The sequence below is a fragment of the Aplysia californica genome, unplaced genomic scaffold (genome assembly GCF_000002075.1).
Source record: "Aplysia californica isolate F4 #8 unplaced genomic scaffold, AplCal3.0 scaffold00070, whole genome shotgun sequence".
Taxonomy (NCBI): domain Eukaryota; kingdom Metazoa; phylum Mollusca; class Gastropoda; order Aplysiida; family Aplysiidae; genus Aplysia; species Aplysia californica.
The window spans coordinates 839,053-854,947 of record NW_004797340.1 but is presented as its reverse complement, the minus strand read 5'-3'; the positions used below and the strand labels follow the sequence as shown (position 1 = coordinate 854,947).

At 41.2% G+C, this 15,895-nt stretch overlaps 1 protein-coding gene across 2 annotated transcripts in view; it reads right to left on the bottom strand.

The window, feature by feature from the left end:
* Positions 1–6,847: 6,847 nt before the first annotated feature.
* Positions 6,848–15,895, bottom strand: part of LOC101846273 (nucleolar protein 11) — a 12,110-nt gene continuing 3,062 nt past the window's right edge. For both annotated transcript variants that reach the window (XM_035968610.1, XM_005093823.3), the window contains exons 2-7: positions 12,478–12,603; positions 11,362–11,484; positions 10,738–10,816; positions 9,742–9,825; positions 8,495–8,602; positions 6,848–7,001 (exon numbers count right to left, since the gene is read on the bottom strand). In XM_035968610.1, the coding sequence (XP_035824503.1) occupies positions 6,879–7,001; positions 8,495–8,602; positions 9,742–9,825; positions 10,738–10,816; positions 11,362–11,484; positions 12,478–12,603 (643 nt within the window). In that variant the 3' untranslated portion in view covers positions 6,848–6,878. The remainder of the gene's footprint in view (positions 7,002–8,494; positions 8,603–9,741; positions 9,826–10,737; positions 10,817–11,361; positions 11,485–12,477; positions 12,604–15,895) is intronic.

Here is a 15,895-nt window from a genome sequence, read left to right as displayed (position 1 = left end):
ACTATATACTATCTGACCAACAGTGACTCATTCGTTCCCAGAAGTACATGAATATGGAGGCTCTCGTGGCCTAGAGGTTAAAGTGTTCGCTTCTCATTCAAAGGTCCCGGGTTCGAATCTGGGTAGCGACTGAAAAAACTTCTTCTCTAAAATGGTCTCCTTTCACCTTCTTTTTTCTATCTTGCAATATTCTGTCGTCTGCTTTCGTCTCCACTTTCTGCCCTCACCCCCACACCCCATTTGCCCCCTCCACTGGGCTCCTGACTCTTTCTGCAGCCTTTCTACTGCTACTCCTTGGCCACTTCTTACTGCTGTCTTTCAGCCACACCCCTGATCTTCTGGTAGGAAAGATCTACACCTAGCCTTCTAGGACAAGGGCGAAACATTTCGGAGGTCCCGTGTGCAGGTTGCGCACGTTAAAGATCCCTTGGTGGTCTAAAATCGATAAGAGTAGGCTTCGGCCGCCACCCGGGCAAAATTCAAAATTTCCTACCAACTGAAAATATTAGGTGTGTCCCTCTCGCTCATATGCAGTTGCGGGCGCCGTAAAACACTTACCAAAAAATAAATTAAAGAAAGAAAGAAATACATGTACATTTACTTCACCTTCACATACCCAGTAGTCTGGCTGACCGACAGGACACCACTGCGGATATTGATTGCAACCAGTTTCTTCCACGCATGTCGGTTCTCAGTTTTCCAAAGTACATGTACCGTTATCCGTACATGTACAATGTTCTAGTCACGACCAGCCCACTCTTTGATGCTGTATTGTCATCGTTCCCTCTGTCTGCCTCTACTTCTCACTTTTTGTACTATACATTGTACCTCTCTAGGATAATCTTGGCCAGTCCAGACTTAACATTAATTAAAATATGTTGCGACGAGGTGGAATCAGGCGCTTGTCATTTTTGGGGCATATAGGGTTATTGGTATCATCGTAAAGCGTGTTTATTTGTCTTGGTTTTAAAGATAAAATGACCCATGTATCGTGAATAGAAGTCGACATATATTTAATTGAAAGAGGTAAGGTATCAGAAGAAAAGTCATCGAGCATAATTATAGCTGCCGAAGATTGGTGATTTCCACAGATTTAGAGTCTTTGAAAGCTACATGTACATTTTTTGTGCCTTTGAGTATCATTTTTCAGTAAAATCTACACAGAACTATTGTGTTTTTATATGGACATGGCAGATGTTCAGCCAAAAAGAAAAATCAATTTAAAAATATGCTCAATGGACTGAAATATAATGGCGATTTTCTTCTATTTCATTATTTTGACGAGCGCCTGATTTCATCACGATGCTCCACAAATTATGCATACACCGGCGCTTGTGCAGCGTTTACGTGCTTTGGTGTAGCATGCAGGAGGAGACCTGAGTTCGATTCCCGAGTGGGCAGAAGTTTTATCGAGTGTCTCTGCCTTTCTTTCTGCAGGGGTGTTGTACCCCACCACTCAGCCCAGGGTAGCCCTGAGAGGCAGGGTCGGAAGCCTGCCTCTTTGATAACCTAAATTGTGTTAAAAGACAGCTACTTAAGATTAAAAGTTAATAAAAGAGAGAGAGAGAGAGAGAGAGAGAGAGAGAGAGAGAGAGAGAGAGAGAGAGAGGGAGAGAGAAAGAAAGAGAGAGAGAGAGAGAGAGAGAGAGAGAGAGAGAGAGAGAGAGAGAGAGAGAGAGAGAGAGAGAGAGAGAGAGACTAAACTTAACTACGTCTATATTTTTGTTCTAAACTGTCGGATTTGATCGAGTGCGACACCTCACTCGAAGCGAATTAAAATTTTAAGCAGTGCGCAGGTGGCAGTGGAAACACCTGTACTTCTGACATCTGGATTTTTGTTTAATACTTGTCACGGCAGACAAACCACCACAGCTATTGAATTATCCACGTATCTTTGTTTCTGAGCAAATGCTTTTGCTTTGTCCTAAAGAGATCTTATTGGGAATCCCCCTAAGCCAGTGCAGTGAAGTTTACGTGAAATGGACTCCCAACTCTAATGAATGTTGGGTTGTTGATACATGTGTTTGTTTTCGAAATATTACCCTTTCTAAATGTGCCCCGAGAAAAGATGGAAACCCGATGCAGGGTAAGAATAAAAAAAAACCAAAACAGAAACTGGACAGTTGTTGTTTGGATGATTTTTTCCCGAAGGAAAAGAGGGAAGTGGGCGGGGGGTGGGGGGTGGATCTCGAGGCTCTCAGCGTACTCATGGCATCTTACACCATGTCCGCTGTAACCCTCTCAGTCATACTCATTCACTCACTCTTCCCTCGCCCCGCCCCTCAATTATCTCACTCAGGCGTCAAAGACAACAAACAACGCCCTCTGCATCCCCCGACCCCACCCAGCATACTGCATGGTTCACCCAAAGACCGTGTTCTCTAGTCTTGGGTTCACCCATCTGCCCAGAGCCTGCCCCAGATCCTCGCAAAGATCGTACATAACAAGACAGTTCACTCAGCCAAAGATCGTACATAACTATCTTCCGCGCAGTGGTTCAGATGGCGCAGTAGTCTTTGTTTGAAGCTCTCCTTCGTTTCTCCAAAAGAAGAATAGGAATAGTACAGTTTGTTAGTTTCATTTTTTTGTTTTTCACACAAATAGGGTAACTCTGATCGCAAAGTCTGCACTTGTTTTCGAAGAGGGCGCCACCGAATTTTGAGGACACTTTTTAAAAAAATTGGCTCACTCAAAGAGAGGAGTGAACTATCTTGTTATACACGATCTATGATCTCCGACGTCACAATACATCCTGATTCCGCGTCCCCCGTCACCCCTCATCACAACCCTCTAATCCCGTCTGTGCAAGCCGTGTGGGGGAAATTCCCGAAGGCCAGGAATTCCCGGTGTCTCGCGTTTTGGGGATCGTGGAGATGACGAAGTGGCCAAGTCTTCAGGAAGTGACACTTGTCTTCGGCGCTCGTGGCATGAGGGACCCGAGCAAATACGGACATTACCGAAATTCCGGCGACGGACGGGACCTGACTGGAAACACAGATTCTGGGTGGTGTCATCTGATGATAGCTGGATTGAGGTTGAAGTGTGTGAGTGTGTGTTTGTGTGAACGTGAGTGTCCTAATTTGGGAGTTTCCTTCTTTGGAATAGTGCGTAAACAGTACTTTTTTTGTCTAGAAAGTAGGAGTATTGACTTCTCTTCTGGGTCAGCGTCGTTTGTGAGTCGTAGTGTGATGTAACACTCAGGCTCTTCATCTCACACGCACACATTCTGAGTTCGTTTGGTTTTAGTAAGCGTTTTACGGCTCTTGCAACACAATAAGGTCATATAAGTGCCGAAGATCAGAGGTGTTACAAGAGAGTAACAAGCACAAAAAAAGAAGGAAGAGAAATAATAAGGACGAGAGATGTTTGATAGGAAAGAAGAAGCAAACTACCCCAGAGCACGTGCCAACCACGCACACATTTTGATTTCGGCCGACAAACACACGAGAAAGTTCATTTAATGAGTAACTTGGTCCTTCTGATTTTGGGAAGGGGGGGGGGGGGGGGGGGGGGGGGGACTATGTGTTCCACACACCCCACCAAACTAACCTCACACTTTCAAATATCAATAATAAGTGAAGTCAGGAATTTTTTTCGCCAGAGCGTGTAATAAAAAAAAACAAAAGAAAAAATAATAAAAAGCAAATAAAAACTGATAACAGTCATCAGGTAGATCTATGTCCGTATCTGCTCAGTTCCCTACAACAAAGTTATTTTCCCCAGCCAAAATCCAGAGAAGGTAAACTTTAACAAGAGCCATTGAATCACAACTAGACATATTTCATAGACTATACAGAGTATCTTCACCTGTCTGTTGTTTTTCTGTAGCCGGAGTTCACCTATCATGTGTTGGTATTTCAAGTAAATTACTCTGGGGTTTTTTTTCTGCCCCTGCTTCGTTTGCCTTCAGTTTTGCTAGTGAGAGCCAGGTGGTTAAAACATGTTCATCCAAGCATCCCATAAACCGAGAGATACATTATATTAAAACTTATAAAGACGATAAATAAACAGCTAAGCTAGAACACGGTCTAAGGACATCTTATATTATAATGTGACCCGCCCCCCCCAAAAAAAAACAACAACAAAAAACAACCCCCCCCAAAAAAAAACCCCCACGCACACCCCCCCCCCCCTCTCCAACACATAAGTCGGTGGACTTCTTCAGAAACATTCCGTCCGTCAGCAAAACATGTTGCTTCAAAGATCAACCACAGTCTCATCTGTCTTTTGTGGACAAAAGGGGTGTCGAAGGGTCAAGCGTCATTCGTTTTATATTAAAATCTGACAGAAATATTATGCTAATCAGAAGTAGAAGACTGCGTCAAAGAAATTTTTATGGGTAGATGAAAGTTCAAGAACAATATTATTATAATCTTTTTGAATAAAAAAAGAAGAAGAGGTGAAAGGCCGCTGAGCTGAATCGTGAACAACTGGGATTTCTTTTTTTTTTTCTTCACAAGGGAGAGTTTATGAAAGCAGCTCAGCTGTTGTTCTATATCATCAGTGCAAGGGTGCAGTGGCGTAGTGGGTGGTTGGCGGGTGCTATGGTGTGGTTTGCTTCTTCTTTCCTATCAAACATCTATTGTCCCTATTTCCTCTTCTTTTTTTTGTTTGTTACTCTCTTCTTGTAACACCTCTAATCTTCCGGCGCTCATATGACCGCGCCGTAAAACTTCTACTAAAACTACAAAAAGCAAAGGCGTACATGTGTACTGCAGCTACGTTCATCTAGACCTGGTAAGTTTTCATTACAGTTGTAGATATTTTCCCTGCACTCCCCCCCCCCCCCCCCCCCCCACCAGCCGAAACTGACATCTTACGTAATGAGGGGTCAGGGGTCAGTTCCCCACTAACCCCTAACCCCCCTTTCCGTCTTTTCCACGGACACAAGTTAGATCATTCAGGAGGCGGGCTGCTTCATAATAGCAGTTAGAATTGAAAACAGGTAGCACAAATTCCCGCTCAACAGTAAGCTCTATGCTTACACTACACGCTGCCGACTAAGGCACAGGGTGGAGTACAGTACACCAACGAGTAGGCGAAGATACTCCACAGAATAACTGGGGGCTCTCGTGGCCTAGAGGTTAAGGTGTTCGCCTCTCATTCAAAGGTTCCGGGTTCGAATCTGGGTAGCGACCGACACATTTTATTGTCTAAAATTTTCTCCTTTCACCCCCTTTTCTGCTCTCTAACAATGTTCTGTCATCTGCTTTCGTCTCCACTTTCTGCCCCCAACCCTTTAACTCCTTTGCTCCCTCCTCTGGGCTCCTGACTCTTTTTGTAGCCTTTCTACTGCTACTGCTTGGCTCCTTCTTCTAATAACCACCAGGTGACGGTAAACACAGCCATATATGGACCAGTGTTCGTGGGTGGTTGGAGTGAGCCATTGAGGTCTTCTTTTCTTTCTTTCTCTCCGTGCTTTCTGTCTGTCTCTCTTGCGTTTCCCTTGCGCTAAATAATCATTATTGCATCAATGTGCTTCACCTTCCACAAGATTATACCGTTTTTATATCGATATAATGCTTCTCCTTGCTCTAAAGGACCATTATTGTATCGATGTGCTATTCTTTACTCAAACAAAATCACCTCAGAGTTTGCCTATATTGTGCCTTGACAACGCCATCAATTTAATGACAGTGCGCATTGACAATTAATTACCTGTCATACTGTGTCAATGTGACGTGTGCATATACATGTATATGCCTCTGGTAAGGTCATGACCTCTGCGTGTCATAGACCCACTGGCTGTACTAACCTCAGGCCTCTCTACATCCTGGTTTTATTTAACCATATATAATAGAAAACCAGGGAAGATCTATTCCCGTACTCATATGTAGCATGTAGATTTTTGCAAAATTATTATCAAGTGCATGTGTTATAAACCAAATGTTTTTTTTTTTTAGAATACCATTTGACTCTCATATTCCAGGGGTAGAATATGTTTATATGAGTAAGAGAGAGATTTACAAGAGTTTTTAGTTTAAGTAAGAGTTTTACGGCACTTGCAACACAATAAGGTCATATGAGTGCCGAAGATTAGAGGTGTTACAAGAGAGTAACAAACACAAAATAGAAGGAGAGATCATGACAATAGATGTTTGATAGGAAAGAAGGAGCAAACCACACCAGAGCACCCGCCAACCACCCACATTTGACTCTCATATTCCAGATGTAGAATATGTTTGTATGAGTATGTGGGAGATTTATAAGAGTGCAGGGCAGATTTACAGAGGGGTAAAATAAGAAACAAATACGCTGTTTCTACTTCACAGATTTCCCCTGTTGTAGGACCTTCTGGCATTTAATGCCATCAATATTCGAAGGAATACCGTATTCTTTTTAGTTTTAGTAAAGTTTTACAGCGTCCGCAACAGCATAAGGTCATATGAGCGCCAAGGGGTGGATGTCAACAGAGAAGTCCAAACAGGGAATCAGACTTACTCTGCTCACCTCTCTAATCTCAACAGCACAAAGTCTGCTTCAACTATCAAGGCATCCGGGAAATAGCAGTTCACAAGAGAGTGACAAACCTACAAAAGAAAAAGAAAAATGACGATAGTAATGAAGAGGAAAGCAGAATGAGCATGACATTGAGTTTTAGTTTAGTTTTAGAAGAGGTTTTACAGCGCTCGCAACTGCATAAGGTCCTATGAGCGCCATAAGATTATAGAGGTGTTACAAGAGAGTAACAAACATAAAAAAGAAGAAGCGGAGGTAAGGACGATAGATGTTTGATAGGAAAGAAGAAGCAAACCACACCAGAGCACCCGCCAACAACCCACGTAACTTGTTTATTGTCTCTGCTTCAACAAAGGAGCAACAAATAAATAACGCAGTGACAAAATTGTTAGTTTTTTTCCTGTAAATTTATTACTCCCTCAAAAAGAAATGACTTCGATGCAATAGTTCCCCATTTTGGTATTTCGCTGCTGTTCCTCCACTTGTCTGTTGAGTTCTGCCAGGGCACCCAGCAAAGCCTTGGTCTCCAGCTGCCATTTTGTCTGAAGAAACAGAAGAAAATTTGTCTCAATTTAAATCAAAGCTGCCATTTTGTCTGAAGAAACAGAGGAAAATTTGTCTCAATATAAATCTAAGCCGCCATTTTGTCTGAAGAAACAGGAAAATTTGTCTCAATTTAAATCTAAGCTGCCATTTTGTCTGTAGAAACAGAGGAAAATTTGTCTCAAATTTAAATCTAAGCCACAATTTTCACAAATATAAATGGTTGTGCCTATAGTTTGTTTGGTTTTCTTTTTTTTTTTCAAGCTAGGAAAACCATGTCATTTAGTATACGGAGAAAACAATTATAAGAGAGAGAGAAAAAGGGCAGAAGCACCGGTACGACCTATCATTGATGCCCTCTGAACCTGCAAGCTACAAATTTATATATGAAGACTACAGGGGGAAAAAAGACTGTAGTCACAAAGTGAATATAGTGCAGGTACCAATTTTGATGGTTTGTTGACTCACAACTGTATTTCTATTCAATTGTTGGTTGAGTTTTGTTGTTAGATTTCCCATTCAACAACACAGAACAATAAACCACTAGTCCAAAAAACATGAAGCTATGAGTACGGTACACAAGCGTTTAAAATTGGCACCCTCATAATTTCCAGTTTGTGACTACAGTCGTTTTTCCCCAGTGCTCTTCATATGGAAATGAAGTAGGCAGGAGCAGTCACGAGTAACAGTCACAAAAAAAAAACCCAAACAAAACCCTGGGAGCTACAAACACATTGTGGCATCAGTCAGTCATCTAGTGGTCACGCAGCAAATGGACCTGTAATTGTAAGCAGGGTTCCTGCCATCAACTCCTCACCAAATTCAAGGAGATTTCAAGGAGAAATTTTTAGAAATTCAAGGAGATTTGGTCTACAAACACATGCCGAAAGCCTATTCCCAATAGGCTTACACTTGTCTGAAAGGAATCATAGTTTCGATTTTCAGACAAAAATTTTGTTTATGTCCGATCCGGCGAAATTCAAGGAGTTTTCAAGGAGGTTTTTCAAATTCAAGGAGTTTTCAAGGAGATGTTTCCTTGAATGCAAATTCAAGGAGTTTTCAAGGACTCCTTGAATTCAAGGAGGTCGCAGGAAACATAAGTAAGATTACAGATTTGAGGCTTGGCAGAGTCCATTGTTGTGTCCTTGGGAATACACTTTACAAGAATTTTTCCATTTGGCCTGGTCCTGTTGGAGATAGACCAAAGATCACCAAGAAACCCTCTCGGCTTCCTGGAAAGCATTCAGTGCAAACCGCTCGTTAAGAACTCCAACATTACCAAACTGACGAGATCTTTCATCCTCCTTAGCCGGGTACCCATTCCCACCTGGGTGAAGAGGAAAAAAATTGTGCAAGGTGCCTTTACAAAGACACAATGATGGGCCCCTGACGGGATTCAAACCCGCAACATCACGATTACGAGACCGGTAGCCTAACCACTAGGCCACCAACATCACCAATGCATCGAGATCCTCCAAAAACTAGCACTCACCATGAGTGTGACCTGCTCGTACAAGGTCTGCACGACTTCTGTGGCGTCCTCCGCCAGCTTGAGTTGCTGCACATGGCTGTCTAAGAGGGCGTTCAGCCAGTCGATTATCTGGAAAGAAAAAATGAATATAATTATAATCAATAATTTTTTTTTCAATCATGTACATCATCAAGCCATTTCCCTCATTTTCATAAATGAAAACTACACGCGAAAAACAACGGTAGTCACAAACTGGAAATTGTGAGGGTGCCAATTTTAAAAGCTTGGGGACTCAGAACTTCATATTTGTTTGACTGGTGGTTTATTGTTAAGTGTTGCTGAATAGGAAATCTAACAACGATAATCAACAAACAGTTGAACAGAAATACAGTTATGAGTCAACAAACGTTCAGAATTGGTACCTTCACGATTTTCAGTTGGTGACTACAGTCATTTTCCTGCTGTAGTCTTCAAATATTCTTGCCATTCCTATCATAAGTAGGCATTCATAATTTCTTAATCATCACTATCATTCTTTCTCAACTAGTGCCACAGTTTATGTTACCAAGAAGAGCTAAGGTGTTAATGTCCAATTCAAAGTCAGAGACTTGCCTGTTGAAAGGATCAAAGTAGAGGCCATGTGAATATATAAAATGGCTACAGATGGAAATCTAGATTACAACCCCCTCCCCCCAAAAAAAACCCACCAACAAAAACAACAACACAAAAAAGATGATATAAGTAGATTAAATGAATAAATGATTCACTCAACTGTCTTCAAAAGAAGTCCAGTCTCACATGTTGAAAAGGTTACCTCCAAAGAAAACAAAATATTTATGAAACTTGAAAACAAAAAAGTACTTAAAATTAGAAGCAGAGGGAAAAAAATGCCTCAAAAACAAAAAAAACAAAACCCCTTCACTGCACTGTAAACATTTAACTCTCTGAACCCTGCCTCTTCCCTGTGCTAACAGGCTCCGTGCCAGAAGGACAAAGAGAGTCACATTCAGGTGTTTTGTTTGTTTCAGTAGAGGTTTTACGGCGCTCGCAAACTGCATAAGGTCATACGAGCGCCAGAAGATTAGAGGTGTTACAAGAGAGTAACAAACATAAAAAAAGAAGAAAGGGAGATAAGGGCGATAGATGTTTGATAGGAAAGAAGAAGCAAACCACACGAGAGCACCCGCCAACCACCCACACGCTCAGGTGTGCACCGTGCTCTTGGGTCCAGGCAGTTACAGAAATAAATGGAAAAAAAAAAACCTCACGTGTTCAAGTGACGGGGCAGACTCATTTTTATTTGGCACGGCAGGCAGCCACAACAGGACAGTGTGAAGGTACTTGATCAGGCTCTGTTGAGAGATAACTTTGTGACAGGAGAGGCAAACAGTAAAAAAACAAAAAACCAACCAAAAAAAACAACAACCCATCTTCCTCCATCACAAAAATGTGTAGAAAAAACTCCCCCCTCATTTTTGTATGAGTACTTCCTCCCCCCACCACACATTATAATTAAATCGGTCATCCATTATTTTTAAGAAATTCAAGGAAACTAAAGGTACATATTATCTTATCTGCGAGTTGCACATCCAACAATATCATCAGTAGGTTAACGTGGAAAGAAAGCCGAGACATATTATGGGCATGATGAGAACTGATGATGGTGGAAAGTGTTATCTTTGTCCTAAAAGTTGACCCTTAGAATATAACAGCATTAATTCAACGTGTATGTGTCACTTTCATAAATAAACCAAATGAAGAAATTTTACCACATGATTGTAAGCAGGCAATCAAGGAGTGAACTTTCCTTCATGAAATTCAAGCTAACTTTCATATATGGTCGCTTTTAAGCACAAGGGGGCTATCCCGAAAAATGCTGTTTTGAGAAAATTGAAGGTAAAGTTTTTGCCCCTTGCTCAGTTCCTTCAAAAGACAAGGAGAGTTTTCTCTGTAACCAAACAAATATACACATCAAAGAAACCAAATTTCTCCTACAGATAGGGCAATGCCCACTTTTGCTGTAGGTAAAGATTTCTGGAAATCTGAAATCTGGGTTAGCCCGCTTGTCCTTAAAAGCGACCATATCTATGTTATGTCATTTACATACTCTGAAAGAAAACATATAAATCAATTGAAGGTCTGGAAGTAAACAAATACTACAAAATTATATAAAATAGCATATTATTTTGAATGGCAATTCTGAAATAAAATAAAATAAACAAACATGTTAGCATATGAGCCAGTAAAAAAGGAAAATGCCTTACCAATACACAATCAAAAGGAAGAGATCTTGCAGCTTCTTGCAAAAACTGAGGGCTGAACCGCTGTTTCAACATTATATTTCTGAGGTCAAGTCAGGAAGAATAAAGATACAACAGTACAGCAAGTTTAGTTTAGTTTTAGTAAGAGTTTTACGGCACTTGCTACACAATAAGGTCATATAAGTGCTGAAGATTAGAAGTGTTACAAGAGAGTTTAAGAAACACAAAAAAAAGAAGGAGGGGAGATAGAGAAGATAAACTTTTTATAGGAAAGAAGGAGCAAACCACACCAGAGCACCCTCCAACTACCAACATAGTACAGTAACATTTGACATGACTAGGACGTCTCATTAGAAGAGTTCAACTATAGGATATAAAAAGCTCACATAAGTCAGACTTAAAATGCAATTTTCAAGATTTCTGCAAAAGCCTATTCAAGATGCAGAATTAACATTCGACCGTACACTTGCTAAAATTTCAATATTTGTTATTTTGTTTAGGAATGCAAGGTAGGGCTCACCAATATGATGCTTTTATATCAATAAATAAGTAACATGTTTACAAAATTTTTATCTTCTTATCTTGAACCAAGACAAACAGTAACAAAAGCACATTCCAAAAGGATACATTGCATAGCAGCGTCTATTACTGAAAGGGGATGAGGATTTGTTCTTGGTCCATGAGAGGTTTTTCTGTATGGCGTCATTCGATAAGTCTTTGGTGGCCAGGACAATTTGCTTCTCACTGGCCCTGTGTTGAAGAAAAGAACAACAAACTTAACTAAAAAAAAAAAAAAATACAGTAGTCAAGCACGCTCACAGCTAAGAAACATGCGCATATAGTGAACAGATTCTCAGGCCCTGAATCTTTTCGTATGCACGCATGTATTATTCTTTATATTTGAAACAACAACATGTGAAATTCAAATATGATGAAAAGAGTTACCTGTCTTGTTGATTTTGCTTCGTACCTGCTAAACTTAAGAACCAAAAGATAATGGACACACAAACAGCTACCAACACCCTGAATGACGTGGATATATAAACTGATAGAACATAATTGTGAGGCAGCGTGGTGGGATTAGGCTCTCGTCAAAATACTCAAAGTGATAAAACTTGCATTTTTCCGCAGGTTTGTGAATTTTTATCAAATTTTTGTTTTTCGGCTCAACATCTTTCATGCCCATTAAAGAACTAATTTCTAAGTGAATTTTTCTGAAAAACCTTGATTAAAGGCACAAAAAAATGCAAATTTTTCAGTTACAACGGACTCTTAGGCTAAGGAAATGACTAATCTTTGGCGGCCATTTTCTCACTAATTTTACTTCTGAAAACAGGTGACCCCCACCTCCTTGTATTCAAGATAAATGGATATTTTTTTCATCCAAATAAAGACAACTGAACAATCTTTAAGATGATACCAATGACTCTACATGCCCAAAAATTGACGAGAGCCTGTTTCCACCACGCTGCCTCACACATTATGTATGGCATTGCAGTGGAATCAGGCCCCCGTCAAAATAATGAAATTGAAGAAACCAAAATTTTTCTGCCTGGTGGGCAATATCGTTAAAAATTCTTTTTTTTGGCCAAATGCCTTTAATGTCCATTCAAAAATACAATTCTGTGTGGATTTTGTTGAAACACGTTCATCAAAGGCACACAAAAATTACGTGAATTTGCTGTTTTCAAGGCCATACACAGTACCTTGCAATTTACAAGGCAATAAAACAGGCCTACTTACTTGAGAAAAAATCCCATGCTTCTAATGAGGCTGGCTTCTGAAAAGTCATCAAGAGTTGATGGGAGTTGCAACAGCTTTGAGAGGGCCCCATCCTCAATACACTTTTCAACATGTTGCAAGTCGTTGCTGCAAGAAGAAGGAAATAATGAGATGTTGGTTTAGTTTAGTTACTTGCTGGTCTTTTCTATAGCGATACAGCGCCGCGATGATTAAAAATTAATATTTTATATTAGCCTACCTTTCTATTAAATCTACACTACATAACTAAGTAGGCCTAACGTAAAATGACAATATTAATAATAATAGGCCTAACTTAATAATAAGCTATTCTTAAAAATAATATCACAATGAAATGATGCTAGTATAATGGGCACTCCTGTACAATTGCAGTCCCGTTTGGGGATATACTCATTTTGACCCCACCAACCATTACTTCTGGTTCTAAACGATTACTTTTTGATGTGGGTGCATATAGGCATAGAGGCTATGAAGAGATAGTCTAGCCAATAAAACCTAATTGCAAAACATCAAATTATGGTCAAATTCAGGGGGACAAGCCCCCTGAAACCCCCCTTGCCTTGTTAAATACTTGTAAGTGCTTATTTACTGCTCATTTTGTAGGCTAGATCTACTGATAAAACATTGATACCGAATATTTAAATCAGTATCCATATCCAGTAGTCTTTGCTGGTGTGATTTAGTGCTAGATCTTACGAGACCGCAAATGTACAGGAGTGCTGTTTATTTTTATTTTTTTTTTATAGTCGAGGGTTTTACGGCGCTCGCAACTGCATAAAAGGTGATATATGAGCGCCAAGGGGTGGGTGTCAACAGAGAAGTCTTTACAGGGAATCAGACTTAGACGGCTCACCTCTCTAGCTTCAACAGCACAAGGTCTGCTTCGACTATCAAGGCACCCTGGAAATAGCAGGTCACAAGAGAGTGACAAACATACAAAAGAAGTAGAGGAAAATGACAATAGTAAGGATCAGGAAAGAAAAAGCAGCAGTTCCCTGTTGTAGATCAGGCACAGTTATGAGCGTGACATGAGTCAGCCCATTTACAATTCTACTATGCTTGAACGAGATATGTCCCCCCTTTGGGAATTGCCTAAAGACACTACAGTCAGTGGAATGATGACCAGCCCCACTCACCAGTGTTGAGAGGTACCGGCGAAACCTAGTGTCAACTCTTTCTCGGCACTAGCCGCCAGTACCGGCACCGTTACTGGGAGCGACACCAGGAGGTGACGTTACAGATTGTGCGTCTCGCGTCTCACACCACGATCAGCGCCGCCGGCATCCCCCCCCCCCCACACATGTCAGAATTGGAGAGGCGAACTGTGATGTAAAATACCTTTGAAGTTTGCTGCCGCGTGAGATAAGACTCTGCATGCAAAATGTAAAAAATAATTATCGCCGCTAAAAACTGATTTCATTTTCGGAATCAAGGTATCAAAATAGGCAAAGTGGCTCGAGCGAAACCTGATTTGATGCCATATTTAAATTTGAGCAAACTTCCAGTTTTTGATTGTCAATTTTGAATCTGAAGTCATGCATCAAGGTCACCTGCTGCGTAGTGTGCATCTGACGTCACAGCTGCTAGGCCAAGGTCTACACACAACACACTTCCCGTGGCCCGGTTAAAAAACCGTTGGTGTCTGCCTATGTTCTTACTCTCTGAGCGTCTAGGTCCTAGGTGTCGGCTCCTTCCCAAACCATTGGTGTTGGCTTCTTCTCAGAGCCGGTACTGGGGGCCAGGTGCTGGTACTGACACCTCCTATGGTAGAACCGGGAATTCCGCTACTGGGTACCGGGGTGATCTTATACTTTAGCACATTAAATTCTTCAATTGATTTTATTCCCTTTTCTGTAACGAGCGACCACTTTAAAACAAGATCTATCAAATCTAATCAAGATTATACTCAATGGCTTCCAACATCATGATGGAAGAAAGAAAATCACTGTTATACTTGTTATACCATCTGTTCCTGACAAAATTACGGTAGTTTGCGCATTTTTCGGCCAAGTTCAAAGTTTTGAAGGTCTGAGTCGGGGATTAGTAGACTTTGGGAATTTAACGTGCTAAAGTATAAGATCACCGGTACCGGTACCTGCCCATCCCTACCACACAACTCACACCGGTGTCACCAGCCGGGCCATTGCTTAGGTGATTAGGAGGTTTTAATTAGGGAAGAGGCTAGCCGTACTTAATGACGGCTAGACTGGCAGTCTAGCCGTACTTAAGTATGGCTAGACTCGCAGTCTAGCCGTACTTATTCTTAATATGATGGCTAGACTGACCATTTACAAAAAATAGGCCTACTGAATTGTAAATATACATTTTTAGTGTGCAGTACCTAAAGCATTTTGTATTTGAGACTAAACCAGGTGCCTTAATGACAGTGTATGTATTTTAAACCTCCTGTTTTCTAATGTTAATAGGGCCTAAGATAAGTACGGCTAGACTGTCAGGCTAGCCGTACTTAATATTGATGGCTGAATTGTAAATGAAATTTTTAGTTTGCAATGCCAAAAGTATTTGTATTTCAGACAAAACCAAAAGGTGCCTTACCGACTTGCATGTATTTGAACCTGAATAATTACTAGATCTAGATCTAATGAGACCTGTGTACTTAACAGGCTTGAGTCGATTGGGCCAAACCTAGATCTAAGTACGGCTAGACTGGCAGTCTAGCCGTACTTAACCCTCGTAGCGCTTACCGGAAGCGCTGAGCGTACTCCGTGCCGGGCTCGCTTATCCTTGACCGTTTGTGACCTGCCCCGGAGCGCTGGCCGGGTTGTTTGAGGCCCACGCGGGGAATGTTATTGTTTCATTTTGTATCTTGACAGTATGCACGCATACATTCACCAAAACCCTAGACAATTTATAAATTCAGAAAAGACTTCACTTTCCAGAGGTATGGTTTTCAAAATAATAAAGGGAAAGCTGTTAATTAAACCAATCATTCACTGTTCAGCGCTACTGGGCAATTGACCTAAATAAACATTATATAGAGTCTATCCCTAACAGAACCCACGAAGGCACGCAGTGCCTTGACCCCTGGGTTATTTTTTCCTTGATTTTGATTGGTTGAACCATTCTAGAGTAAAATTTTCCATTACAGAACTAATAATAGCATCTAAAAGTGACGCTATTTGCTCCAAAAATAAGGTGTTCCCCTAACTAAGTCGCCTCGCGCGCTTGGGAGCTGGCCCGCCCGTTGGCAATTATTGTCGCCTCGCGCGCTCAGCGGAGTGAGAGAGGGGAGGCGAATTATGTCGCCTGAAGCGCTACGAGGGTTAAGTACGGCTAGACTCTCAGTCTAGCCGTACTTACGGCTAGACTCTCAGTCTAGCCGTACTTAAGTACGGCTAGACTCTCAGTCTAGCCGTACTTAAACGGCTAGCCACTTCGT